The sequence below is a fragment of the Zingiber officinale genome, chromosome 8A (genome assembly GCF_018446385.1).
Source record: "Zingiber officinale cultivar Zhangliang chromosome 8A, Zo_v1.1, whole genome shotgun sequence".
NCBI lineage: Eukaryota > Viridiplantae > Streptophyta > Magnoliopsida > Zingiberales > Zingiberaceae > Zingiber > Zingiber officinale.
In genome coordinates this window covers 47055140-47081816 of record NC_056000.1, presented here as the reverse complement: position 1 = coordinate 47081816, position 26677 = coordinate 47055140, and the positions used below count along the sequence as shown (strand labels likewise).

General features: G+C 35.5%; 5 protein-coding genes across 9 annotated transcripts; 2 read left to right on the top strand and 3 right to left on the bottom strand.

Annotated features, from left to right (window-relative positions):
* Positions 1-730: 730 nt before the first annotated feature.
* Positions 731-7017, bottom strand: LOC122008846 (calcineurin B-like protein 3). 2 transcript variants are annotated; one of them, XM_042564715.1, is made up of 10 exons: positions 6802-7017; positions 6197-6253; positions 5968-6119; positions 5513-5595; positions 5214-5273; positions 4102-4210; positions 3434-3486; positions 2514-2594; positions 1777-1889; positions 731-1103 (listed from the first exon to the last, which is right to left on the bottom strand). In XM_042564715.1, the coding sequence occupies exons 3-10, from the start codon at positions 6086-6088 to the stop codon at positions 1049-1051; spliced, it is 675 nt and encodes a 224-aa protein (XP_042420649.1). In that variant the 5' UTR covers positions 6089-6119; positions 6197-6253; positions 6802-7017; the 3' UTR covers positions 731-1048. The 2 variants fall into 2 exon arrangements, with proteins under 2 accessions (XP_042420649.1, XP_042420650.1); XM_042564716.1 differs by having other exon boundaries at positions 6206-6253.
* Positions 7018-7779: 762 nt separating this feature from the next.
* Positions 7780-11317, top strand: LOC122008845 (heterogeneous nuclear ribonucleoprotein A1, A2/B1 homolog). The gene is made up of 6 exons (XM_042564714.1): positions 7780-7909; positions 8024-8064; positions 9414-9577; positions 9922-10021; positions 10113-10285; positions 10483-11317. The coding sequence occupies exons 1-6, from the start codon at positions 7869-7871 to the stop codon at positions 11089-11091; spliced, it is 1128 nt and encodes a 375-aa protein (XP_042420648.1). The 5' UTR covers positions 7780-7868; the 3' UTR covers positions 11092-11317.
* Positions 11318-12104: 787 nt separating this feature from the next.
* Positions 12105-15195, top strand: LOC122008843 (nuclear intron maturase 4, mitochondrial-like). 3 transcript variants are annotated; one of them, XM_042564710.1, is made up of 3 exons: positions 12105-12315; positions 12514-12744; positions 12837-15195. In XM_042564710.1, the coding sequence occupies exons 2-3, from the start codon at positions 12591-12593 to the stop codon at positions 15161-15163; spliced, it is 2481 nt and encodes an 826-aa protein (XP_042420644.1). In that variant the 5' UTR covers positions 12105-12315; positions 12514-12590; the 3' UTR covers positions 15164-15195. The 3 variants fall into 3 exon arrangements, with proteins under 3 accessions (XP_042420644.1, XP_042420642.1, XP_042420643.1); XM_042564708.1 differs by having other exon boundaries at positions 12499-12744; XM_042564709.1 differs by having other exon boundaries at positions 12459-12744.
* Positions 15196-15683: 488 nt separating this feature from the next.
* On the bottom strand, positions 15684-17460 carry LOC122008844. Of its 2 annotated transcripts, XM_042564713.1 has the most exons (6): positions 17334-17460; positions 17096-17205; positions 16973-17013; positions 16822-16903; positions 16347-16396; positions 15684-15899 (listed from the first exon to the last, which is right to left on the bottom strand). In XM_042564713.1, exons 2-6 carry the CDS (start codon positions 17181-17183, stop codon positions 15684-15686), a joined length of 477 nt encoding a protein of 158 aa, XP_042420647.1. In that variant the 5' UTR covers positions 17184-17205; positions 17334-17460. The 2 variants fall into 2 exon arrangements, with proteins under 2 accessions (XP_042420647.1, XP_042420645.1); XM_042564711.1 differs by lacking the exon at positions 17334-17460 and having other exon boundaries at positions 17096-17273.
* Positions 17461-20320: 2860 nt separating this feature from the next.
* Positions 20321-23019, bottom strand: LOC122011476 (biogenesis of lysosome-related organelles complex 1 subunit 2-like). The gene is made up of 2 exons (XM_042567870.1): positions 22824-23019; positions 20321-20771 (listed from the first exon to the last, which is right to left on the bottom strand). Exons 1-2 carry the CDS (start codon positions 22923-22925, stop codon positions 20502-20504), a joined length of 372 nt encoding a protein of 123 aa, XP_042423804.1. The 5' UTR covers positions 22926-23019; the 3' UTR covers positions 20321-20501.
* Between the last annotated feature and the right edge of the window lie 3658 nt (positions 23020-26677).

Sequence of the window (26677 nt, the reverse complement as noted above, 5' to 3'; positions counted from 1 at the left end):
TATTTTTTTTTAATTACCTTTTTTTTCATAAATATTATAGTACATTTGCCGGTTATTGCGTTGTGTTTATTAAAAAATAAAACTGTTGTATGATGAGTTTATCACTAAGGTAATGAGGAATAGTTTGTAAAAAAATTTTAAGACGAAGCGTCTTATTAAAACTAAAATCAAGTAATTTTTTAAATATTTTTTAAAATTAACTGATAAATTAATAAATTAGATTTGATCAGTGTCTTATCCAGAGGTGCAAATAAACTGAACTTGTTCATGAACTTTTTTAAATTAGCTTAAAAAAATATTCAATTCATATTTAACATTATCAAATTCAAACTGAACTCTAACATATTTAATTTTTTTTCAATCCGAATTGAAATTTATACTATTTTATTTGATTATTCACGAACCACTCACAAACCGAACTTAATTCTAATTATTTTTACACAATTTTAACTTAAATATATACAAATCAAGTTTGGAATAATTCAAACCAAATTCAAATTTAAGTTATTCTAAATTATAATCCAATTACATATTCCAACAATTCAAATCGAGCTCTAGTCAAAATTAGTTATATTTTCAAACTTCAAACTTTGAATATTATATATATTTTTTAAATTTAAACTCAAATATCAATATTTTTATATTACTATTTGATTCATTTGCACCCTAGTCTCATTGACTTATCAATCCATTAACATGCTTTAACTTGAACACACCAACACAGTTATGGGACGGGACAGACACATCAGCTAGTGAATGATTATAAAATGTTCTTACACCAAAACAACACCATACCTGCAGCATCCTGCTGGTTTCAATAAACAAATCGACGGAAGGATGCAAAACCTCAACATTCACAGGAATCCAGAGCATGATAGTGGCTAAATAAATACAAATCACACCAGAATTGCCTATGGTAACCAGTTCCCGACTTACTAGCATTCTCTTTAATGATTTACAATAAAAAAAAAAGAATTAAAAATATGGTGCGGAGATGTACAAGCCCGCACAAACTGTTTAATCCAGACCAGTGGCATGAGCTTATGTATCAATCATCAACTTGAGAGTGGAAAACAAAGCTTGGGAATGTTGTCGTGATGTCCCTGTTCAAGATAGACAAAATTAGTGAGAAATTGAAAAATAAAAAGGAGACTGCATTGCTGCATTCTGTTACAGCCAAAAAGGTAATCCGCTTAACGATCTTATAAACCAAGACAATACAAGCTTGCATGGAACTTTTCAGCTCTTGTCAGTGTGCCATTCTATAAAAATCATCTTCTACCACTACTAACGACATGTATGGTTTTCGTCTAACTTTGCTTGTGCAACAAAAGAAAAACATCTTCACCAGTTCATGATATTAGAATAAATCTAGAAATCAGGATCGGAGTTAGGTTAATCATGGAAGAGTAACACCTAATCAGCAAGATTTTCGTATCAAGTGAAAGTTACACATGGCACATACATGAGATTATGCACCTAAGAACTCATATAGATTTGTAAAAATTTGGCACTTCTTAGAAGGTATAATATGGAGGAGAATTATGTAGATTTGTGCTATTGTGTAATCATATATTGTACATTAAATGAGAACCAGAAAGCAACTTCTTGTCCTGTTATTTTATGAAAAAACTGACCTATTTGTGTTATCTGAAGAGAAGTAAAACAGTTTATATGAATAAGTTATCAGATCTTTCAAAGTAAACAATTTTTTTTCTTCTAAATTATCCAACTTCTCATCCCCACATAATGGCAACAATTTTCACAATTGTTTACCTGAGGTATTGGAGAGTCATATTCTTTAAAAGGGAGGGATGCTGCAAGATAAGGCTGTGCCATTCTTCCTTGTCAATTTTTCCATCATGTTTTGTGTCAACCTCCTCAAAAGTCTGGATAAGAACAAAATGGAAGAAATATGATTATTAGAACTTAGAAGAAAATATGTCTTAATATACACTTAAATACTCAAATAGATGGCATGAAGAAATAATAAGCACCTCATCCAATAAATCCAAGTGCTTTCTTGAATTAATTTCATAGCACATAAAAGTCATTGTGTTTAGTAGCTTCTTTTCAAATGCTAATATAAACTATTCATTCCATTTACCCATCCAGAAAATGAAAATCAACTTGATGCCTACAAAGTTTACATAAGAAAAGGGCAGATGGGATTGAAACACCAAATAATAGACAATAGAAAAAATGCTTGTGTGTTTTTAGGTACACAAGCTTGGGACATGAGATTCAGAAACCAAAAAGTATAAAACATTTCGAGCACAGAATATGTAAGGTTGAAAGATAACCATGCAATACCAAACAGGTTACTATTATAAATTTGCAGCTCGAACAAAATCAAGTCTTAATTTCATGGATATAAGTTTTCATATCAAAATGTGGCAGAACCTCAGAAAATGTAAAGTTTCAAGAAAAAACAGAATTTAAGATGAATTTAGAAGACAAAAAAGCAGCGTGCAAAATGTCGATGAAGCAATTTCAGTTCCAATAATCTCAACCTTGTCAATGATACTTTCTATCACATCGTCTGCAAGATTCATTCCAGATTCAGCAAGTGTTGCGACTACCATTTGCTTAACCTGGCTCAGAAAATTCAAAAAGATAATAAAATTGCTGCAATAGTGCTCTCAATTTCCAATTAGCAGTCAGAGATGTATAAGGTAATTTAAATGCTAGCAAATCAAAATAAAAACTTAATTCTGCTTGGCATTCTGGAAACGTATTGCTTACTTCCAACATGATTCAAAGCTTAAATGTCTAGAATTACATATGCAAGAAGAGTTAAATCTAGTTACGGAACTCTTGCAGGCAGCTATGCTAAATTCTTACATTGTTGATTGGCATGGACAAGCAGTTTTGCCAGATTTTGATATTCATACAGCATGGGAAGGATTTTGGACCCGAATTTTGAGGATACCAGAAAACAAAGCTGGATTAGATGGCTTATCTAAGGAAACCAAAAGACAAACTAGTTCAGATGGCTTATCCGACCTGCAGTATTTTTCCTCGCAGAATCAAAAGAATGCAGTTTCAGTTTTCTAGATCCAGAAAACTTTCATTCAAAATGAATGTTTCTCCCAGGGCTCCAAGATTTGCATCACTTTTTATTCATATAAAAGATACATTTACCTATCAAATAAAAAAAGAATGTTTCTATCTGATTTATAAAAATGGTAAGGTGTTTGATTGTATAGTCTTTTTATTATTATTATTATTTTTTAAAACATTGTCAATAAAAATATGCTGCATGTAGAGTTCAACTTCTTCCATTTACCTGACAAACTATTTCCTCTTCTCGAACCTTCTTTTTATTACGTTGAAAATGAAGTTTATAATACATGTTAAGAAGTGATTAAATTTGAAAATTGTCTAGTGGGAAAAAAGGATATTTAAATAGTCAAAATATTAAGCATAGTACCTCTTGTCTTTCAATAAAACCTTGCTGCTTGAGATCATATAGCTTGAAAGAGACTGCAATAAGAAATGGGATATCTTGTAAATTCCAACTTTTAGCATCAAAAAGCATTTTCCATTAAGAGACGATTTTTTTAAGTGTCATAAAAAAAGGAAGCACTAATTCAACTCAAATTTACTAATTCAGTAGGATCATAATCCTTATCCAGAGTTGAATTTGCCAAGCATGTAATGCCATGTTAGTAGTGTATCAGGTAACAAGACCATGCTATTAGCAAGTGGGGCCTGCTATTGAATTACATAATCAAAACATTAAAAGCAATAATTTTTCCAACAAAATTTTACACTCACCATAAATTTTAGGAAGTATAGTCCGGTACAAAAGTTATACAAAATAACTTTTTCCATAAATAACAGATTTCCTAAAAAACTACCAATTTTTACTTAAAGAAAACAGTTCAAGCAGTGGCGAGTGATGTTATTTTGTGAAAAATATGAGATTCGTGATATTTCCTTTTCTCATGTTCAAGGGTATATAGAGCACTGATAACTGGAACCTCAGATGCAAAAAAGGTCCTTCTTTTATCGAATGAAAACCAAATTTAAAAAAAAAAAAATTGCAAATTTTTTAGAAATAATCCATAACCAACCAAGAAAAACTGTCAAGCTTACAATCAATTTTATCATCAATTGGAGCATTTGGATGGAAGACAGATAGTGCACGTGCAAACTCCTCAAATCCTAGAATTCCATTGTGTTTTGTGTCAAACAAGTCAAACACCTGAAAATTTTGTAAAATTCAAAAAAATTTAGCCACTAAACTAAAAAAAGATGGCTCCCAAAGATCTAGCCTTAAAAGGACACATAAGTAAGGGTTTCCACAATCTCTTTGTTGATTGACAATAGCTCAAATCCAACTTATAATTATCATACTAGTTTGAAAATCACCTTTTAGCTCACGGAAAATTTGGAAGAAAATGTTGATGCGAGGGAAAATTAGAGTTTTAATGTAAGAGACACATATTCAATGGATATATGACAAAACACATAACACTACACCTTGAAAAGAAAAAATATATATGGGACTAAAGTACCCACTAACAAATGTCGAATGAGACATAATCATCATAAAATGAAGAATATAATATGCGCACATAGAAGAAACAGAAAAAGAGGTATTGGAGCACGCAGGCATCAATTCCTTGAACCTCAGAGCAGCGCACTGACAGAAAAAAGGTGAAGCTAAAAAGAATGAAGTCATGCCTACAGAAGGCTGCAGAAATACCTACACGAGTTACAAAAGTATCTAACTAAGCAAGGCATTCACTAAAGCCTGGAGATGAAAGAAATGAGAGCACTCAACAAGGATAGTGATAGCAATGCTGCATTTGATGGTCCATCATGCAGAGGCTGAGATTGAGCCATGTGGGCAGTATGTAATCAAATGACCAAGTGGGTGTCCATAAAGTACATAGCATGTATCCAAATTGACCAACACCGTGTCCCCCACACATTGTGGTGGCTAACACCATCTAATTTCATCAGTAATATGCAATAAAGCAAAATCATGAGGCAATTCTTGAGCTTTCTAAAACTATTAATAGCTCAATCTTGCTAGCAATAAGCAATGGAATATTAAGTGCAATAACAAATCAAAAAAAGAGTAGTGTTTTATTCTCCTTTTCCTATTCAAATTACACTTGAGCACCGAGCTCAGGTTGAAATTAAATTTGATTGAGAAGCTGCAAACAAAAGGGGAGGGGAACGGAGAGGTAGAGACAAACCCGATCGGCAAACAAACTCTCCTTCTTCTTAGTCTTAAATAGTGCCAACTGAAATTTTTCCTGTATAATAGAAAAACATGTTTAATCTATGAAGATTACAAAATGTAAATTAACATAAAATTGCACAAGTTCAATTAGGGGTAGGTAAAATGAAGAGCGTCAGTGATTTATAAGTATGTAATTAATGTCATCTGAAAAATATGATATCTGATTGACAGCTACAAACTATAATAGTTAGGAACTATCATATACAATATATAAATTGGACATGGCAAATAAGAAAAAAATGTGTTCCTTACCTTGTTGATTAAGCCATCATCAATTACCGCACTACTATTCTTTTTGAATAGCTCATGCAATGCTTCTATTTCACTCACACTAACTGCAAAAATGGGTTCTAAAGATGAATAACAATGGACATGAATAAAAGAACACCACATATAATTAACAAAAGCAATTACAAACTATAACAATCAAGAATGACAATTGTTTTTTAAAATAAAAAAAAAAGAATAAACACAATATAAATTAATTAAAAAACTGAATAGTTCCTACAAGAGATTGTAGTTCAGTTATGCTAACCACAAAACGATCAAGTAGAATTTAGTTGGAAAACACCATGGTAGCAATTTCAAAATATAAATGCCAAAAATAACAGAATTGGCAAATAAGAAGGAAAGAAAGGAAATGACTAAATCAATTGGAAGATAATAAAAATGAGACTTTATATGCATATAGGCAGAAGGCAACATACACACTGTTTCCCTAGCTAACCGTTCTGGATCCTTGAGTTCCTTGGACTGGTGAAAATCAAGATCACAACACTTCCCTAGGATGGCAATGAAATGCTTGAACCATTCTAGACACTGCAACATGATATTTTCTTCTTGCTAGCACACTCCATACCTGCATTTTGATGAAACAAAAGAAAATTAAACATTTCATAATAGCCTGGGCAAAATAGTAACAAGCATGTGATTCACCTGAACAACCTTTTCAACATTTTATTTTGTCCTGTTGTCCAAGCTTACAAGGCACGCCTGAAGATGCAATCAAACCATTAGTCTGAAAGAAGAAACAGATTACCAGAAAACTGATGAGAACAGAAATTTGAATGTTCACAGGACAAGCCTTGCGTGACAGCAGGGATTCAACAAAACAATAATAACATGTCTAAGATTGTTTATCTTGAGAATTTTGAAGACAGATCATAAAAAATGAATAGTAGAAAAATATTAAAAGATGAACTAGACTCCACTACGTTGTATCTAGATGGAAAGGACCTCGCCCCCACGGACTAGCTGAGGTGATCCATGGTGGTTTGCACATTGAGCACGAGGGTCGAACCTGGGGCTGGCAGGGCATAAATCCCTGCACCCTGGAAGACTCACCCTCCCATCCATCTGGCCCGTCAGTTACCATGATTTACCTCCCTCGTGATAGTACTAGGGAATCATTGAATTAGTTTGATCGTACACCAACCCAATCAAAACCAAGGAATGAAGCCGAGAAATTAGGAAATCTCATGTCGTGCTTCTCTGCTACAAAGATTCCGAGATTCAAAAAGAGAACAATAGATTAAAGTTACCGGATCTGAAGCCGTAGGTACAGGCGATGGTCGAGACAGGCGGGAGCTCCGAATAGTAGCGGAACAAGGATTGAAGGGGGAGGCGGCGGCCAACGATTGATGAGAAGAGATAATCGAAAAGGGGAGGAGGGGTTCCGTGTGATGCGTCGTCGTCTCCAGGGTGATACGCCGATGATATTATTTCGTCAATATTTCTTCGTTTTTTTTGTGATTATTTTGTGGTCCCGTTTTCGACTGAAGGAAACATTCTCCTTGTGGCAGCGATTTTTTTTCGAGGACCGGCCCGAGTTGGTAATAGACCGATCGATTTCGGCTCAACTTAGGCCTTGTCCCCTTCACTATTCGATCGAACAAATAGGTGAGAACTTCCCAATTGACGACTAAATCATGACTAAATCTTAACTATTATTTCACAACAAATTTGTCGTGATTTCACAGCTAAGCTAGTCGTCGAAGTGTTGCCCGGAGCACACGGTGTCTTCCGTAATAGTCTAAGTATTTATAGTTTGTATGTATATTTTTTTTAAGAAAAATGATATATAAAAGAAAAAAATTTTAAAGAAAAATTCAGGAATAAATATATAAAATGATGGAGTCCAAAAAAAATGAAATGATAAATCATGAATTTATATGTCTATTTTAAATTTTTTTTTCATATCATTATTTTTTTTAATTTATTTAAATGATCGATGAATTTTTTTTTATAAAATCCAGTAAGATTATTGAGTCAAACACTTTTGATATCTAAAAAAAGTGGGTCACAAAATGATTTTATATATCATTTTGATAAAAAACCTATATCAAATCAGAAATCAAATCGGGTTTACTTGAACGTGGCCGGTTTCCTTCTCTGGTTTGCTCCGGAATCAACGGTGTCTATCAAATTCTCACTTGGATTATGTTACCAGATCTACGGTCGAGATCACTTCTCTCTTCGCACCCGATATTTTTATAAGCGACTAAAGCGCATCGCGTAGCCTCCCCCAGTCGTCAAGAAAACCCTAATTCTTGGTCTTCCTCAAAGCGCGGCCTTGTGTGGATATCTAACTCGTAGCGCGGCCTTCGCCATGGGCTCGAGAATGCAGGAGCATGATGGCGCAAGCCCTGCGTGAGTATCCTCTGTTATCTCCCCCGGCTTTAGTCTTCCATTTGATGTCTTTTCGTTCGCTTCCTGCTCGCGTTTCATCACTTTCTTAGATGTTTTTTTTTTCTGTTGCTGCAGAAAGATCTTCGTTGGAGGGTTGCCGAAAGATACGTCGCTAGGTTAGTTGCTTTTTTGTTGCTCTGATTAGTATAAAACTCGTTTAACCATTTTTTCATCAAAGAGATCTGATTCTTTCTATGTAGATCTTGATTATCTATCTCTCGATCAGTTGCCCACACATTGATCTTGTTAATATACTTGTTTAGGTTTCCTTTACATTTCGAGTTGGATTTTCTATGATACATATCGCAAAAATAATAAAAAAAACAACAGAGCGTTTGGTCAAGGATAAGAATAAATAGCGACATTTAATGATGTTTCGTTATTCTCTATCTTCACATAGCGTATGAAGTTGTCCTAAATTGTGCAGCATTGTTGCAACTTGGTCGTTGACAGAACAAATAACTACTTCTCTTATTATGCTCCTCCGAGAAGGAAATAACTAATTTGTAAAGTAGATTCTCTGCGTGTTTATGCTGCAGTAATTCAGGTTTAGTGCTGGAATTGCACTTTTCTGTAATTTTAAGGTTTGACGCATGCCTCTTGTCATTTGAATACAAATATCAGCTGCTAGCTAAAGAAGCAAGAGAAGGTTTGAATAGTGGCAAATTGCTCCATGTTCTAGATACTATCGATATAATTATTTGAGAAATTTTCGAGCTTGGCAGATAGGCTGAAAAAAGCAGCACTAGTCATTCCATTTTAGTGGAGCAAACCAATGAAAATCAGAAAGGAGCTTAAGTGCAAAATGCTAAATAGTTGGAGTGTAAACTATTTCATTGTTGGAAACCTTTTGCTGGTGCATCTCATCATGACACTTGCTCATCAACCTTCTTCTTGCATGACCTTTGTGTAATGCCTTTTGTTTTATCTTACTGTAATACTAACAGTAAGTTGTTTTTGCTCAAATTTTACCCTTTTGTTCTATATGAACATTATTCATTGATGTCTGATAATCTGCTCTACATTGTGACTGCTCAAATTTCTATATTATATATTTTAAAATTTTTCAATGGCTACTTTGTGTATCTATATTCTTGTGGTTTGCTAATCAATTAATCTGTTGCTGGAAGAAAATTTCATCCATTCTGATCTTCATGGGTATATCATTTGTGTATCTTTTTTTTTGTAACTTGCATTAAATTGAACTCTATTTTTTTTCCTTTTCTTTTCATGGACACCTCTTCATGAAAGCTGACTGTCTAAACTCCATGGATTTTGATTCCATTACCTTGTTTCTTTCCGACAGATATTTATGACTCAGGATTTGTCTCAGATCCCCCCTTTCTCTCTCTATCTCTCTGCATGTTTTATTGTGCAATTTGTTAAACATGCTTACTCTGGGGATAACATGAATATTAATATGACTTTTGTAAACCAATGAATGCTTTGTTTCATTTTATTGCAGAAGCATTTGTAAAACACTTTGAGCAGTATGGAGAGATAGTAGATTCAGTGATAATGAAAGATCGCCATACAAACAAGCCAAGGGGTTTTGGGTTTATCACGTATAAAGATGCTTCTATAGTTGACAAAGTCATTGAGGACTCACATGTGTTTAATGGAAAAATGGTAGGTATTATTTTGGTGATCATGACTCATTATTATTTCTTTCTAACTGTATCATTACTGATTTTTTTTACCAGTAAACTTGCAGCAATTGTAACATATCCTGCCTTTTCTCTTTATAACAATATGTATCTGCTGTGTTTCTGGTTTTGTTATTTTGTCTGATCTTTTATTTTATGTGACATTCCTGTTAGTATCTTGTACTTATGGTCTGAGTTTCCCCTGTTTGAATGAGGGGAAAAAAATGCCTTTGATACATTATTACAAGATTACATCCCAAGTATTTGACACTTCCCTTCTCGTCCTTAATGTGTCATTTCTAACCTTTCATTACATGGATTCTGAAGGTGGAAATAAAAAGAACTATTCCAAAAGGTGCTGCTCCTTTGAAAGATTTCAAGACAAGGAAGATATTTGTTGGTGGAATACCGACTACACTTTCTGAGGGTAATTTATCTTTTATCTTTATATAATTTGTAGTCACTTTATTAAAAATGCTGACGACACTAGGATCCGATGTTTACTTCAAACTGAACAGATCAGTTCAAGAACTACTTTTCTGAGTTTGGGAGGGTGGAGGAACATGAAATCATAAGGGACCATACAACCAACAGATCTCGTGGATTTGGTTTTATAGTATTTGAGAATGAAAAAGATGTAGATGATCTCTTAGCGAAAAAAGGAAATATGATTGATCTAGCTGGCACTAAGGTGAGTTAGTGCAAGATTTGATAGACAGTTTAACATTAGCATGGGGATAGTTTTTGTCTTCTAGAATTTTGATACAATTTTTCTTAGTATCTCAAACCAATCGAACCAGTAATTAGTTTTCTTTTGTTGAGCCAAGTTTACTTCAACTCTGTATGCCCTTTGTACGGGCTCTGTTGATGACATTGTTTCATTTTTAGGTTGAAATCAAGAAGGCTGAACCAAAGAAGCCTGGCAATGCCCCACCTTCTTTTGGCGGTGAATCTAGGACTCGTCACTTTGGCGACAATGCTGGCAGCTTTGGTGGTTCGTATGGTGGTGGTGCTGGCAGCTTTGGTGGCTCGTATGGTGGTAGCTCTGGTGGCAGCTTTGGTAGCTCATATGGCAGCGGTGGCGGCAGCTTTGGCAGTGCTGGTGGCTATGGTCCTTCATCCTACAGGACACCAGCTAGTTTTGGGCCTAGACCTGGTGGTTATGGTGGTTTTGGGGGTGCTGCTAGTGAATACGGTGGTAGTTATGGCGGATACGGAGGTAGCTTAGGAGACTATCGTGGAGCGTCTTCCGCTGGATATTCTAGTCGTTTCGGTTCATACGGTGGAGGATATGGCAGCGGGTATGGAGGTAGTGTAGGTGGTGGATATGGGCGCGAAGCTGGGAGTTATGGTGGTTCTAGCTATGGTGGCGGTGGTGGTGCTGGCGCTGGCTATGGTTCACCTGGGAACAGTTATGGCTCAGGACACTATGGTGGCAGGACCAGCTCGGGCCCTGGCATAGGCGGCGCTGGCAGATATCATCCTTATGGAAGATAGGAAGGGCCGATGCCATGCAGTTCTGGAATAGCTGCAAGTGTTCCGGGGAAGTATTGATGTTGTTAGTCTTGTAGGCAGTGGACAATGTAGCACAGCTGAGAATTAGCCAGCGTTGATATTCATATCGACGACTTGTAATTTCTATTCAGTACTTGTAACATCGAAGCGCTTTGAGCTTGGAGTAGCCTACTCTGTAACTTAAATTATCCAAATCATTTCTTGATTATTATTGTTTTCCTTCAATTTTACAAACATAGTTTTAGTTAACTTGTTTGTTCGAATCAGTTGGACCTGGTGTAGCTGGTTGCCATGATTAAATAACTGACTTTCTTGTTGCCCACTGCTTTGTGTGAACTATGGCGTGCATTGTGTGGCCGGGGCTGTGAAGAGCTTGAACTCGGGGGCAGCGCCGTGTCTTGCGGAGCATGAATCTGGTGTCGTCGTGGAGCACACTCTGTCCCGAGGCTGCTAATGGAGGAAAGGCAGTAGAGGAAGAAGTTTGTAGTTGAGGGTATGGACGACGGTTCGGAGGACGTTCGAAAGCCATGCACTGGGGTGAAGCAAGCTGACCACTTCCACTGCGCCTGCAAGCTCACTGATGGCGGTTCGTAGTGTTTTAGTATTGCCTATATAGACACATACTCTAAAGACGGGAAAATGTGCTGGTTTGGGACTACGAAAGCACACTTTTTGCAGGAAGCATGTAAGATAGGAACTGACCCGTTTCATCGAATAGAATTCTGTTGCTGTGCTTATTTTGTGGTAGTTATCCCCAATAACATTTTAGATTTTTTTTTTTCTTTATTTGCACTTTTTTTTTATAACGCATTATAATTTCTAAAAGAGCCTGTCGAATTGAATGGGTTTAGTCTGTATGGGCTGAGCGGTTTAAATGAATTCGTTGTTGTGGACGAACCAGACGATCGTAATGTGCTGAGATGGGCCGACCGAGCTCGGCCCATTTAGCTACTCCCTTTTAGCGATGGCATTGCCGATTGTTGCTATTTAAGAGGATTCCATATTCACTACTTGGCCGCCTCGAGCCTGCCCGACGCGTACTCGTCGGCGACGGCGAGTCCCCTCTTGCGGCCACTGCCGCGCCTCCAGCTCCTCTAACACTGTCCAATCTGAACGCCGAAAAATAGTTCGCCCGGACCTCGGTTTCCTTTCAGCGGCGATGACCAATCTCTCCGCCACGATTGAGGTCGAGTTCGAGTTGAAAAGGTATCTTTGATTTCGTTCCACGATGTCGCGTGATCTAGAACGGTTTTTCATTTCCAGATAAATTTACTGCCAACTTTTGTATTGTTTTCATCAAAACTGTTCCTCACGGCTTTCCTACACTGTGAATTTAATCGTTTTAATAGTAAAAGAATCGACTTTGACTACTTGTCGATCTGAAACTAGTCACACTTCTGGAAGGAATGTAAGTGGATATGCATGTTTAGCGATGGGGGTTAATAGTTGGTAAGATCAACTAGAAGAAAGACGCGTGCTTCATGTGCTCGATAGAATGCTGCATTGAACGTAAAATTACGATTCCATACAGTATTCACGCAATGTGGATTGCAGCAAGGGGGCGAGTTCTCCTGAGCTCATCCTCTTTGCTCCTGAAGGTTGATGCTTGTCTCGGTCCAGCTTTCATGCTTAAAGGTATCTTCTCACATCAGCCTTTTCTTTTTTGACACTTGCGTGGTGCCTTTCACTCGAGTTTGTGCTAACGGAGCTCTCTACCTGTGCAACAGGCAAGTGGGATGGAAGAAAGAGATATTCTGCGGCGAATTTCATGCTTGAAGAGTTTGAAAATGCTAATGATAGGACTAGGCAGGGGATGTCGTTGGCAAAGAGCTTAGCATGCCTACCTGATGAATCTTTGACTTTGCATAAAGAGAAGCCTCTGAGCAGGATGGAGCACAAGCGTCTAATTGAACTTCGAATCAAGAAGAGGGTGAAAGCACACTTCTTTAATGGGAAGTATTATGATCTAATGAACAAAGTCATTGCTAATGTTGATACCCTCTCTGACACTTACGATATAATTAGACTTAACTCTAATATCAACATGACATCAAAGAAGGACGATATTTGTTTCAACTCCTTAGCAGAGCAGCTAGCAACTGGTGATTTTGATGTGAAATTACACACCACATCAATTATATCAAAGAGCAAGAAGAAGGAGTGTTTGACACTTCCTAAGTTGAAGCTCAAAATTGTGCAAGAAGCTATTAGATTAGTTCTGGAAGTTGTCTACAGACAACATTTCTCTAAAATATCTCATGGTTGCCGCAGTGGAAGAGGGCAAAGATCAGCCTTAAACTATGTTGGGAAGGAGATTAGTAATCACAATTGGTGGTTTACATTATTCATCAACCAAGAAGCTGACCAGCTAATTCTCTCTAAGATTCTATCTGAAATGAATGAGAAGATTGAAGATTCCATGCTGTTCAATTTAATACAGAATATGTTTGATGCCAAAGTACTTAATTTGGTGTTTGGTAGTTTCCCAAAGGGCCATGGCCTTCCTCAGGAGGGAGTCCTCTCGCCCATTCTGATGAATGTATATCTGGACAACTTAGATCATGTGATTTTTGAGATGTGCATGAGATATGAGGGCCTTGGTCTTGAAGATAGTGTCAACAAAGATGTCCAAATTTCAAAGCTTCGCAATTGGATGCGTAAACAAATAAAAGCTAATGATGATAAGAGTGTTAACCAATTGGGTGATTGTGTACGGACGAGAATTTGTGCTTGTAGATACATGGATGAGATATTTATTGCTGTTTCAGGTTCTAAAGAAACAGCCATGAAAATAAAGTCTGAAGTAATAAGTTATTTGAAGAACACACTTCATTTAGATGTAGAAGATAAAATGAATCTCTCATCAATCAGAAAGAATTCACTTGGTGTACAATTTATCGGTACAGTGATCAGGTTGTCTGCTCCAGAAAGTGCTGAATTGAAAGCAGTTCACAAATTGAAGGACAAGGTCAAGCTATTTGCTTCCCAGAAGAAAGAGATCTGGGATGCCATGACACTTAGAATTGGCAAGAAGTGGCTGGCCCATGGTTTGAGAAGAATCAAAGAATCAGAAATCAAGCAGCTTGGACTTAGCACTCCATTGCTAGATTATATTTCACAGTTTCGCAAGGGCGGCATGGAAACAGATCATTGGTTCAAATCCTTACTCAAAATTTGGATGCAAGATGTGATTGCCAAATTAGAAGATAATGAGGAGGTGCTCCTCTCTAAGTACATTGCAGAGCCAGCAGTGCCACAAGATCTTCGAGAAGCATTCTACAATTTCCAGAAGCAGGCTAAGGTGTATATTTCATCTGAGACAGCTGCCACTGTTGAACTATTGCGTGATCCTTGCATAGAACCAAGACTTTCTACAAAATCCACAACAGTGCTCAGATTGGAAGTGCCCTTGAATGCTATAAAGAAATGTCTGCATCGTTATGGTTTGATCAATATGGAAGGCTTCCCAATGCATGTGTCCAAACTTGTGTTACAAGATGATGACCTGATTATAAGCTGGTTCTCTGGATTGGTTAAGCGGTGGCTGAGATGGTATGAGAAATTTGATAACTTTGGGGATATTAAGCTCTTGATGGTGCATTGCATTAGGAAGTCTTGTATTCGAACTATTGCAGCAAAGTATAGGATGTATGAAGGGTTAATTGAGAAGAAGTTTGAGTTGGAGCAGTATGGCATCCCTTTGACGTTAGAAGATATGGACTTCGATGCTAATGCTACTACTAAATTAGATGATGATGAATACTATATGTATGGGATTTTAGGTAGTGGATTATGTCTCCTGTCTTTGTCAAGAGTGAAAGTGGCAGCTCGAGTGTTCGATTGTTTTGTAATGGGATGCACTATTCCATCTCCAAGTCTCTACACGCTTCATGTGAAGGAGAGGCAAAGGTTTCCTGGATGGAGGACTGGATTCTCTTCATCGATCCATCCCAGTTTGAATGGAAAGCGCATTGGCTTGTGTAGTCAACATGTTAAAGATCTATATCTGGGTCATATATCACTGCAAAATGTTGAGTTTGGTTCTCTGAGTTGATGTGTGTTTAGAGCCTGAGCCTCTTGTACTCAGGTATTTTGCAACATCTTATGTAACTTCTTTTCTTGTTTTTTCCCTTGAAGAAATATTTAATCTCTTTTCTTAATAACTTTAATTTTTGAGTCTTTAATCATAAAGTATGTTTCTGGTGGCTAAATTATGTTTAAATCTGAAAGGCATCCAAAATTTTATTAGGAAGCAATATACAAGTATTAGTAACTCGTTTGAACATGACTTGATCTTGTCAATCAATATAAATCCAATGGTAGGCTGTAGCTACTCAATTTTCCCTTTTTTTTTCAAAGTATTGATAAATTTTGGCGACATGATCCGCCTTTAGGATTTGCAGTATAAAGTTTGAGACACGATACACCTTGATGATTTGTAGTGTTTCTTATTTGACCAAAGTTACAATGAGCTGAGCCATTATGGATCGCCAAAGTAGTTAATAAACCAAAATATACATGGTTTCCCATGTCAAAACTTTTTGTTAAATTAACTCATTGAACATTGTTACATTCTAATTGTGCACTGGCGGATGGCGACGCGGCCGGAGATCATAGTCCCTGTTCAGCATTTTGAAAAGTTGATCAGAAGCCTCTAAAAGTTTTAGCTTTTCAATGTTGTCTCGTGTGTCATTAGATGAGTCCTTAATGGCTTTGGCTTTGCCTTGTATCTCACTTGCTTTATTTCTTTCACTTCTCAAGTGGGGTTTGGTAGTGCTGGTACTAGATTCCTGTGATAAGAAGACAAACAGACTATAATTTACATGAACACACTAAGACTAGCACATTGGAAACAAAATCACCTAAAAGGAATGCAAGATATATAATGTCTAATAAAAGTGATTTGGGTTTTAACATGATTTGATCAATCAACTGTGTCTAGGACTGGCGGTGGCTTAAAGAAGAATCTAAGTAAATGGCAGGGAGAGGAATTACAAACATGAACACATCTCAAACATATCACGGTCCTTGTTATGATGTTATCTAATCAATAGTAAAAATTCTATCATAACTACATAATGGTGCTTAGGTGCATTATGAATATATTTGTTTTGTCTGAGTGAATTAGTTTACTGATAAACTGAAGTTGCTAATATTTTCCTCTATTTGCAGCTAGCATTTTCTAATTTTTTTTCTTGGATAAGCTATTGTTAAGAAATTACAGCATGAACATTTACCTCTGTGTTTGATGACTGAAGCAACTTGGTTAAAGTGTTCTTAGCATCCCCTGCATAGAGAAGAGCAAACATGGATTCAAGTTGAACAAAGCTGAAATAATTCTTTCATAACCCCAAATCGACACTAGAGAGACAATCTAATGCTTAGATCAAAACCACTTAAAACAGAACTTAATTTAGACGACAGATATACATCATACATAACTGTTACTCTCTACTATCTATCACTTTAACGGGTAAATAGACAAAAAAGTTAGACCTCAAGACATATGTAAATGGCTTAACAACCCTGCCTTTCGGTTTTAGTTGTTCTTTGGAGGGTGGTTTTTTGGCGCACGGTAATCTGCGCTGAAAGGTATAAGCCCAGCAAAGTGTAGTCTAGAAGAAGGGCGAATTCTACTGCTCAACTCACACCCTACTCTCGGTTCCTTCTCTTCTCCACGCCCACATTTTCTCTCAGAGCTGGGATTTGCACCTGTACTCTGCTTCATGCTGCTTTTTTCGTCTTCAATCACCATTCTCCTCCCTCTGTACCATCGCTTGGCCTGAACTAGTCCCTGCCATTGAGTCTGTAAGAATGAATTCTGAAACTCCAACAAGATGGAAGAGTGTTTGTCAAACTATACCTCATCGCTCTTAAGAATCACAATATTGTTCTTGTTCAAATCTGAAACAAAGGAGTTAGAGTGCAATTAGTCAGTATAACTATAGAGAGTACTTAAACAAAGAGAAATAATTACTCTACATACCTCTATGAGCAAGGCTAAGGAAGTCCTCCAGAGAAATCAAAGAGACAAGCATAACAACTACAGTAATTGTAGACCTCAAGCACCCCATGACTCTGTCCTGAGCAGAATGTCTGTCATGCAGCAAAAGGGAGGAAGAGGATGAAAACAATTCAAAGATCCAAGCTCTATAAGCTAGCATTGCAGCTCATAGGTCAAGGGCAAGATTCCAACAATCTTTTTTTTAACTATTTCTCTTAACTTGTTCTCATTAGCTTTGCTTGCAGGGGTGTACTTGGAAGGAAGGACCTAAAGCCCTTTTCTGTGATTAAAGAAAGACACGTAAAAAGGAGCAGAGTGGAAGAAATGCGTGTTCGTTGTTCAAGAGCAGTTTGCATGCCGCCATGCATGCAACGATGTTGCTGGTCAAAACTCAGATGCAAGGTTTTGTCAACCCAAGGAAGCTGGTGTACTAATTTAAGAGTAGATGGGGCTCTTTTTCCAAAGGGAGCACAAATTTCGCACCATGGTCCAGGGCTTTGCTTGTGCCTCACTCTTTTTGGGTGGCGATCTCCATGAGCTGTGTCTGTGTGGTTGCGAGAGGTTCGATGCAGAGATGGCAAGCTATGGCTTGGTTTTTGTGAGCTTTGTTAGGTTAGTGTGGACTGGAAGGGTAGTTAAGAGTTTAGTTTTAATAGTGAGTTTGAAAGGGAGGAAGAAACACAGTATCAGCACACTTCCCCACAAGAATCTTTTTGGTTGTAGTTTATTTTTTGGGTAATTTTGCATGCACTCCCCATTGGTAACTAAAATTTTGCATGCAATTCCTAGTGGTGAAAAACTTTGTTTCCACTCCCTAGTCAAGTATGTTTACCTAATTGTCCATGATATTTTTGAGTATAAAAAGTCCAAAAATCAGTATCATTTCTCTTAAATTCAGTACATTAAAATTAGAATCCAGTATATTTTCTATCAAATTGAGTACGATTTTTTTTCACTTCAATTAAATGGAAATTATACTAGACTTTCTTTAAATGACTCAATTGGATGAAAAATTTACTAGATTTTCTTTAAATGGTAAATGATGTTGAATTTTTGAGTAATTATATTAAGCAGGAAAAATATCGTACTCAATTTAATAGAAAATATACTCAATTCTAATTTAATGTGCTGAATTTAATAGGAATTATACTCATTTTTAGAGTATTTGTACCGAAAAATATGAGGGTTAATTTTGATAGAAAATATACTCAATTCTAGTATAAAGTACTGAATTCTAGTTATAAAGTACTGAATTTAATCATAATGATACTCGTTTTTAAACTTTTTATACCTAAAACATCTTAGGACAATTTGGTCATGATATTTACATGAGGGGAGTTGAAGCAAAGGAAACTTTACATGTAGAAAGTGGAAACAAACTTTTTTAGATAGGGGGACTGCATGCAAAATTAAGAATGGAATTGGGGATTTTTCTCCACTTTACCATTATTTTTTTTCCTTCCTTTATTAAATTTTGTATGGGTCATGCATATTTCCTTGTGGGTAACTGATTGGTTTTGTCAATTTGTTTTATGTAACCAAGTTATGGTGATTGAGGTGGAGTTATTGCTTTATTATTTGTAGTTCATTAATAGGAGGATAAATGAATTAAATATTCATAAGTATATTTGATGTTCAATTTGGTAAGAGCCTATATATTCTCTAGTTGTGTCATTTTGTAAATTTATTAATTCATGACTTATTATAATGTGATTGATGTTATGCCACTTTTAAGGTATATGGACATGAAAATTGTATTGGTCATAGGCTACGTATAGTGTTATCATATAACAATCTCGATTTGATCAATGCACTGAATACGCTAATACAAGAATAAAACAAGACAATCATTTGTTCACACACCCTAATCTCATTTTTTATTTGCTTCCACAATTCTCATGCCCTATATTCAACTTAAGCTATGGAGTTCCAAACAAATTAAGCTTCAAAGTCTAAGATCTCTCTCTCTCTCACACACACACATACACACACAAGATTTTTAAATGAAGAGAGAGGCCAAGGGAAAAACAATTTTATAGATGTAGGATTTGACCAAACACTATAAAGCATTTTACTATATCATATATTTTTGTGCATTCATATTGTATTGTATTATTTTTTGAAGTTTTTCAGTAAAGAATAAAAGTTGAGGTGTTCCATGTTCACAGTGTGGTCCTTGAGGAGTGTCTGTGGCTTAAGGCAATTGGACCAACTCTAACTTCAAGAACTCCTTTACCTTTTAGAAGTTGATCATCCGCTTTAATCTATTAATAAACACATGTACACACCCCCTTCAAAATTAAAACACATTCACACAAACATATATATGCATAGTGCACATAGGATTGTGATCTTATGCAAAATCGGTATAGGATCAAGGTTGAATCGATATAATCAGATTGGTTAGGATCGGACCTTTAGGATATAGGGTTTCTGGGGAAAAAAATGTAATAAGATGATCGGATTTAAAGACAACAAAACAACTCTAATAAAAAAATGTTTAGAATCATTGTAACGTAGGATCGTATCGATTTTATTTATTGCATATGATTTTACTGATTTTGCTCCGATTCCACTGCAAAAGATGATTCCAAACAATCCTGGATAGATTTGGTATTTCTGGATTGTACGATCAATCCGGATAGTGATTTTGTAAACTATAGCCCTATGGGTTCAGTGCATAGTGAATGAAAACAAATAAAAAAAATGAACAAGACTTGTGCTGAAGTGGAGTGCATGTGTAGAAGATGACGATATTGTTTAAAACCCACTTCTTCCAAAGTTTCTTTTCCATACAAATAAACAAAAAAAAATATCAATTTTGTGTTGCTGCAAGCTCTATTTTCAGATCTTCCGTACAGTTCTTGGTGCAATTTACAGGAGTCAGATTTTTGAAAGGAAGGAAGGTTGTGGACAGTTTTTCTTTTCTTCTTTATTTTTCTCATTTTTCGAGGTGCTTATTCAAAGGATTAATTTGTCCTCGTGTTTAGTTTATTCTCTGTTTTTTGCTTAGCATGCTCAAAAAGTTGCTCATGTCTTCCAACCATTCTTTCAGAGATTTTTTGCTCATGAAGTTTGACAAAAAATGCTATGACAAGCATTCTTCCATTGATCCACCATCATAGTTTTGTTCTAGATATTTTGCCAGTATCCGACACCTAAGGATGCAGCAACCTCGCGGAAGAAAAACAAGCAGTAGAAAATATTTAACACAAATAAATTATTCTTCGGCAAACAAACAAGTCGTAAATCCACAGATGATAACTTTGAGGTAGATATGACAATCGTAACAACACGATCACAAGCGGATGTCACAAAACAAGCATCCATTCGAATGATTTGAGTGTTGTTACAGGAGGGATACAATTGTTGATTTGCAAGCAAATTTTCATGTAGTAGGCATTTTGTGACAAGCAGATTGCACTTTCCTTTCCAGCAAAGAGGTGTATCTATCAAGCATCGATATGACAGTTTCAAATTCAGTTACTTGCTGATCTATCTTCTCGATTCGTTGGACATACTCTGCAAAACCATGGTTTTTTGCACTTAACTGTTCGACGAATACTCTCAGACCAGATGCAATGTCTCCGTAGCCATTGTATTCCTCGGCCACTTTCTGGTTCATTTTCTCCAGCAGCAATAGCTGGTTATTTGTTCCCTGAATGTGATAAACTCACGATTAAAATGAGAGACGAACCTGACTATTCTAACATAACCACCGCTAAACACACAAAACACCAACAAAGTAATTTCCATTCTATTGAGTTTTAGGTTGATCAATTTCAAGCAAAATGTCATCAGAAGTAACATATAGTTTTCTTTCCCTTTTGAATAGTTATGGGGAAATATTTCTACATTAAGATATCCAGCATGTGATCAATCATGCAAGATAATATAATTTGAAGTGCACGTGTATCAAAACGAAGTTCTATATTTTCGATGGATATGAGAACATCATCCGAGCAAAAGTGAATATAGTATCTACTTCATCGGTTTAATTATGTTCATTTTATGCTATCATACAATAAGGGATCCCGTAGGCAAACAATTATCATCTATAATGATGTTTGTAAATGTCATACGGCTGCAGAAAGAAACTATTCCTCCACCATGAAACTACTACGTGAAACATTTTCGATGTTAGGTAGGTAATCCTGCTATCTTGAGACTCGATATGTTAAGGAATCATGACAAGCTTGATGCTTGAATGACACCAAGATATGGTTATTTCATGGAAAATAATTTACAAGGATAAAATGTTTTCAGAGGAGAACTTTTACAAGGAACATCAGATATTTTTCCTCAGTTGGTTGTGAGAAAAGAAAAATATTTCCCCTCCTTTCATTCATTCATTTCCTTTCCCAATCTATCTCCGTTGTGCTGCCAACAAGACGGAGAGGTAGTGTTGGCCAATGCAAAACCTAACGCCTAGGGCTAATGCAAAATGTATTGGTGTAGACCGAGGGCGCCTCATTGAGCTTGTCTTTGCCCTCTTCAACCAGAACCAGAAGTTGGTTTTGTCAATAAAACAAAGCTACACATTTTCCATAGTCTAGGAGTATAATTTCCATTGATCATGATTTTCCATTGTGCACATTAGAGAATATTTTTCAATAAGACATTTTCCATCAAACAAGCAGACAATAAGATACAAAATTAGCTTGCTGGATCACATATCTTACATAGAAAAACAACAAGAATCAGCAGTATTTGGCATTCCAGTGTTAACAAAGCCTTATTTGTTATTTATTTACCTATTTATTTTTTATTCAAGTTAACTAAGCTTCATTCTGATATGCTACTTTATCATCCACACATCCTAGACTAACAGTTCTTACAACTTAGACATCTTAGTCTTGATCTTTTGCATCAAAATAATTATTGCAGAATATTCCTGGACATGGAAAAACAGAGTAGGAAGCACTGCATCAGCAGGCATCATTTGTTCGGTCATCACGCCATGAGAAGTGAAGTCTAATTACTTTCAGAATTCCAATTAGTTTGTCAAAATTAATTCTTTTCCATTGCTCAACGCAATGTAGGTTAGTTCCTTCTAAACAGACCACATGAACAATGAACCTTGAAGCATCTTACACAGCTTTAATGCACAATCCATTTCAACATCAAATCCATTCATTTGTACCTTACCTTCTGCCCAGAACATGTCATACTAATTTAATCTATCGATCCTCTAGTAATAGATGCACATCGCCCAGAATCCATCCATTAGAAAAAACTAAACTTTGAGGAAATTGAAATAACAAAAATGAATTCCATGTTTCTTAGTCAACAGAAGATACAGAAGCGACCAGAAAAGAGCAACAACCATAAAAAAGAAAACAAATTTAAGGAGAGGGCATTCTTTGAGGAACAATGATTTTGTAATTCGAGCAAGAAAATTAGATAGATCATCAGATTAATTGAGTGATAAACAGAAATTTGGGTCTGAACCATTTCATGGCGGTTATGCCTTAACAATCAGAAAAGAAAATGGAACATATCGTCAAAAAGTATCATTCTAGGATTAACAAATTCCCAAAGAAAATGATGGTGTAGCAACAGATTCGAATCCTAAAGAAACGTACAAAAGAAGTAATTTTGATGGAGATATATAAAATAACATTTGATTAAAACTGAGCTAGTGGCATGATCCAGCACCAGCTAAAAAAAATGATGAAAAGGAATCGAAGAGACTACTTGGAAGGCAAACCTCGAGCTCGCCTTTGACCATCGTGGAGATGTTGGTGAAGAGGTCCGCCAATGATTCCGCAAGTTCATCCCTCGCCGCCGCCTTCGTCTTCTCGTCCGCCATCGCCGCCTTCCTGGTCTGATCGGTTCTGGATCCCCTTTCGCATCTTCACCCGCCCGGGATTCGGGAAATTGCAAACCGAGCCGGCCGGAGTGTTCCGTCCGCCCGGTTCAGGCTGTTGAACCGGTTTGACCAGAATCGAGAAGCAATTAAGGAATAAATTACTAAGTTAATGCAAATTTTAGTATTTTTAATCGATCTAATTCACAGCATTCTTAATTGATATTTTATTATTTATCGAATTATTTGTAGAAATAAATTGATAAATTACAATAATTTAATGTGCGATATTATGCAGCTTAATTTGAAATTACGGCAAAATAATTATTAATTTCTCATTATCATCTGTTTGTCCTCATGTTGCAATGTTATTTATAAAAATATTTAGTAAAAGGACAATCTGATACACACCATCTCACTTGCTTAGTTGATTGCTTCTTTATTTCATCATCATGGTTAAAGATGAATACATTTATCTTAGTATTTTTGTTAATTTCCTCAGTGTCTCCCTTAACCTTTTTAATACTTCTGTCAATCCGTCCTCAGACTAATACGGAAGAGGTAAATCACAGACGACAATTAATCTTTGAAATAATGACTAGCACATAAGGGATGTATTTATTTCGACTTTGTCGAGATTCGAATCCCAGACTTTATGATGATAACACTTCATGGGCTAGTATTAGACCGTTCCGAGAGATTGATTGCTCTTTTTCTAGCTGAATGTTTTGGTGGTTGTACAAACTTAGTCAAATCAAAGGTCTTCTTCCAACTTTATCAAAAGTTCAATGGACTACCTTGTCAACTAATCTTGATTGAGTCAACTATCCAATTGTGTCCAACTTGAACAAAATTATTCAATTTGAGAACAAATTATCTTGAGTCGTCTCACATACAAGTAGACATAACTATCTAAAACATTCTATTTTGTTAGTAGATCATCCTAGATCAACTCACACATAAGTAAATTGAAAACATCAAATACAACCAATTTAAAGTCAAGTTGTCATCTAAAGGTAGGCTCTCGGCCCATATAGATTTAACTTGCTAATAAGTTGACTTCTTTGTATGTCAAAAGGTGTAACTTTGGAACTTCCTTTCCCAATAAACCTCGCCTCCACGCGAGTTTCATTTATCTAATATCTAGTCAATCTTAATTTATCAAAAGTTTCATTTATCGGATATTTGATCATCCTTAACTTATTCATATCTCCTTTCATCAAGTATTAAGTGTCCCTTAACTTGGATTTCTCATTGCTCCTACAATCTCGCCAACATCACTCATAGAGCTTCACCACTCAGAGGAAAAAATAGTTGCACCAACATTGTCCAAAGCCATGTACGTCTAATAGGTTGAGCAAATTGGACAATCAACATGGGTAGATGTATTGCTTAGGTGAGCCTTGCTAGGGTGGTCTAGATGACTAGTACAAGTCTAATGGATAAACTAAGAGGGCAGTAATTTATTTAATGTACTCAATTAATGAGTGCAGTTAATGCAAGACTTCCACGGAATAAATATAAATGTCCTATCCATTTAAAGTAATTAATTATATTCCAGCATACATTTAAAAGAAATATGTATATATATATAGTAATTAATTATATTCCAGCATATATTTAAAATATATATATATATATATATATATATATTTCACCTTCCATTTCCACCATTATAAAGCTAAAGGTCTGGGTTCCCTTTGTATAGCAAGTCGAGCGCTATGATTATGAAGTCCATATACTTCCTTCTGCTAATAATGCTGCTGCTTCTTCAGGTTTCTGATCATTACAGCGCTGCTTCAGGTAATCTTCTGTCAGTCAATCAATCTGCTATATATATAATCAACAGCAAAATATAGTTACTGATCGAATTAAACTCTTGCAGAAATATCTCCAAAGGAATCATTGTGCATTGGGTTGAACAAGAAATATCGAGGGATTTGTTTCACAGATAAAAGGTGCAGAGAATCATGCATACGGCAGGGGCGAGAGAGTGGGCACTGCTATGTTTTCTTCTTCTGCGTCTGCCGATGGATCTGCCACTCTACGAGCACTACTCCTGCTCTTCACTATAATCAGCATATGATATGATTGATTCAAGAATGTAATCAATTATATATGCACTCTGAAACTAAATAAAATGTAGCATTATATTGGGGATAAGATGGATTAGTGGTAACTGAATTTCTTTATATATTATAGAAAAATCAGCAAGTTCGAAGTTTGGCATTCGGCTTGCGTAGATCATACCTCACTATAACAAAAATAACTTTTCGCAACACACTATTAATAACACACATTAAAAGCACGCCGTTAATAGTATTATTAACGATGTGCATGTTGATGTGCACTGTTAATAATATAAATTTAGAAAAAAGATATATTAAAAGCGTATATTAAAAAGTTATACGCCACCTCCCTCTTCGCATATCGTTGATGTGACTGTTAATGTTGATGTGCACTGTCAAGATTAGCTCGAAACTCACATTTTATGGAGCAAAACTTATTATCAAAATTTATCAGAATTTTTTTTCTACTTTTCATGCATCGAATGTGCTCTTACACTAATAACGTGAGCGTGAATTTAAAAAATGTTCTAAGCTTATCTTATACCTACTAGTTGCTAAACAAAATAATGAGTTACTTATGAAAAAATCATCAACTGTGTCTGACTGGATTTACACCGATACTTGAAGCAAATGGAATATCATTCCCTGAGATAAATGTTAACTCATCTCAAAATTATAAAATTGGGATAAGTCATGAGCGTGACCAAAAGAAAAATTATCAACAACAAAATGGTAAAAGATTTAAATTAGCCACCAACAGTGGAGATATAACAATGAAGGAGTAAAAAAGAGAAAAGAACATAAAAAAAAAAAAATAAAGCTAAATGTTTTAAATGTTGGATGGAGGGGCATTGGTTTTATACTTGTTGTATACCAAGTCATCTTGTGGATCTATATAAAAAAATCGATCAAAGAAACAGGAAAAATATATAGAGACAATTTTTGCCAATGATATAACTCATTTGAATGTCTTTGATTTCTTTGCCCAATCAAATGATAATATTGATCATTTGATTGGTGAAGATATGCTAGAAAATATGGAATGATTGTTCTTCCATTGCAATGTATTTTCTATTTCGAACTTTGATTTTATTTTAAGTTGTTAATATAAGATACTACTTCATATCTTTATTTAATAAAATATTCATTTATAAATCTGGTATGAAATTATAATTCTTTTATTTATACATTTATTTTTTAAAATTAATGATGAAATATGAAGAAGAAGGTATGCCGTATATGACAGATAATGGTACAACTCATACCATGCTTTAAAGCAAAAGATATTATTTTAGAGTTAACATTATCTAAAAATAATGACATAACAATATCAGGTGCATTAAAAATTATTGAAGGTAATGGAAAAGTAAAAATTCTTTTACAAAATGATACAAGCCTCTTTATTGAAAATTCACTGTATCTTAGTAAATTAAGTAGAAATTTGTTTAGCTTTAAATAGATATTATATTGAAATATTTAATGAAAATAATATTGAATATCTTTACATTGTATCTATTATATCTAGCTAGAAGTAGATAAAAACAAGATCGTGTACACTCTCGTCTATGATGTATTGTACTATAATAAAAATAGTTCAGACAAACATAGTAACAAACTAGAAGTTTATTGATAAGCATAGTTTCATATTATGACATGATCTACTTGGTCATCCTAAACAATAATGAT

Bases quoted from the DNA above. Each gene is read 5' to 3' on its own strand.
- LOC122008846 (XM_042564715.1), bottom strand. From the start codon at position 6,088: ATGTTGCAGTGTCTAGAATGGTTCAAGCATTTCATTGCCATCCTAGGG. The intron at 5,596-5,967 runs GTATGTTGCCTT...CCATTTTTGCAG, and splicing joins GTTAGCTAGGGAAACAGTGT to TTAGTGTGAGTGAAATAGAA. The intron at 1,104-1,776 runs GTAAACAATTGT...TATCTTGAACAG, and splicing joins ATGACTCTCCAATACCTCAG to GGACATCACGACAACATTCC.
- LOC122008845 (XM_042564714.1), top strand. From the start codon at position 7,869: ATGGGCTCGAGAATGCAGGAGCATGATGGCGCAAGCCCTGC. The intron at 9,578-9,921 runs GTAGGTATTATT...TGGATTCTGAAG, and splicing joins ATGTGTTTAATGGAAAAATG to GTGGAAATAAAAAGAACTAT. The intron at 10,286-10,482 runs GTGAGTTAGTGC...TTTCATTTTTAG, and splicing joins TTGATCTAGCTGGCACTAAG to GTTGAAATCAAGAAGGCTGA.
- LOC122008843 (XM_042564710.1), top strand. From the start codon at position 12,591: ATGTGCTCGATAGAATGCTGCATTGAACGTAAAATTACGATTCCATAC. The intron at 12,745-12,836 runs GTATCTTCTCAC...CCTGTGCAACAG, and splicing joins TCCAGCTTTCATGCTTAAAG to GCAAGTGGGATGGAAGAAAG.
- LOC122008844 (XM_042564711.1), bottom strand. From the start codon at position 17,273: ATGCTAGCTTATAGAGCTTGGATCTTTGAATTGTTTTCATCCTCTTCC. The intron at 16,904-16,972 runs GTATAGTTTGAC...ACTCAATGGCAG, and splicing joins TGATTCTTAAGAGCGATGAG to GGACTAGTTCAGGCCAAGCG. The intron at 15,900-16,346 runs GTAAATGTTCAT...TTCTTATCACAG, and splicing joins TTCAGTCATCAAACACAGAG to GAATCTAGTACCAGCACTAC.
- LOC122011476 (XM_042567870.1), bottom strand. From the start codon at position 22,925: ATGGCGGACGAGAAGACGAAGGCGGCGGCGAGGGATGAACTTGCGGAA. The intron at 20,772-22,823 runs GTTTGCCTTCCA...TATCACATTCAG, and splicing joins TGGTCAAAGGCGAGCTCGAG to GGAACAAATAACCAGCTATT.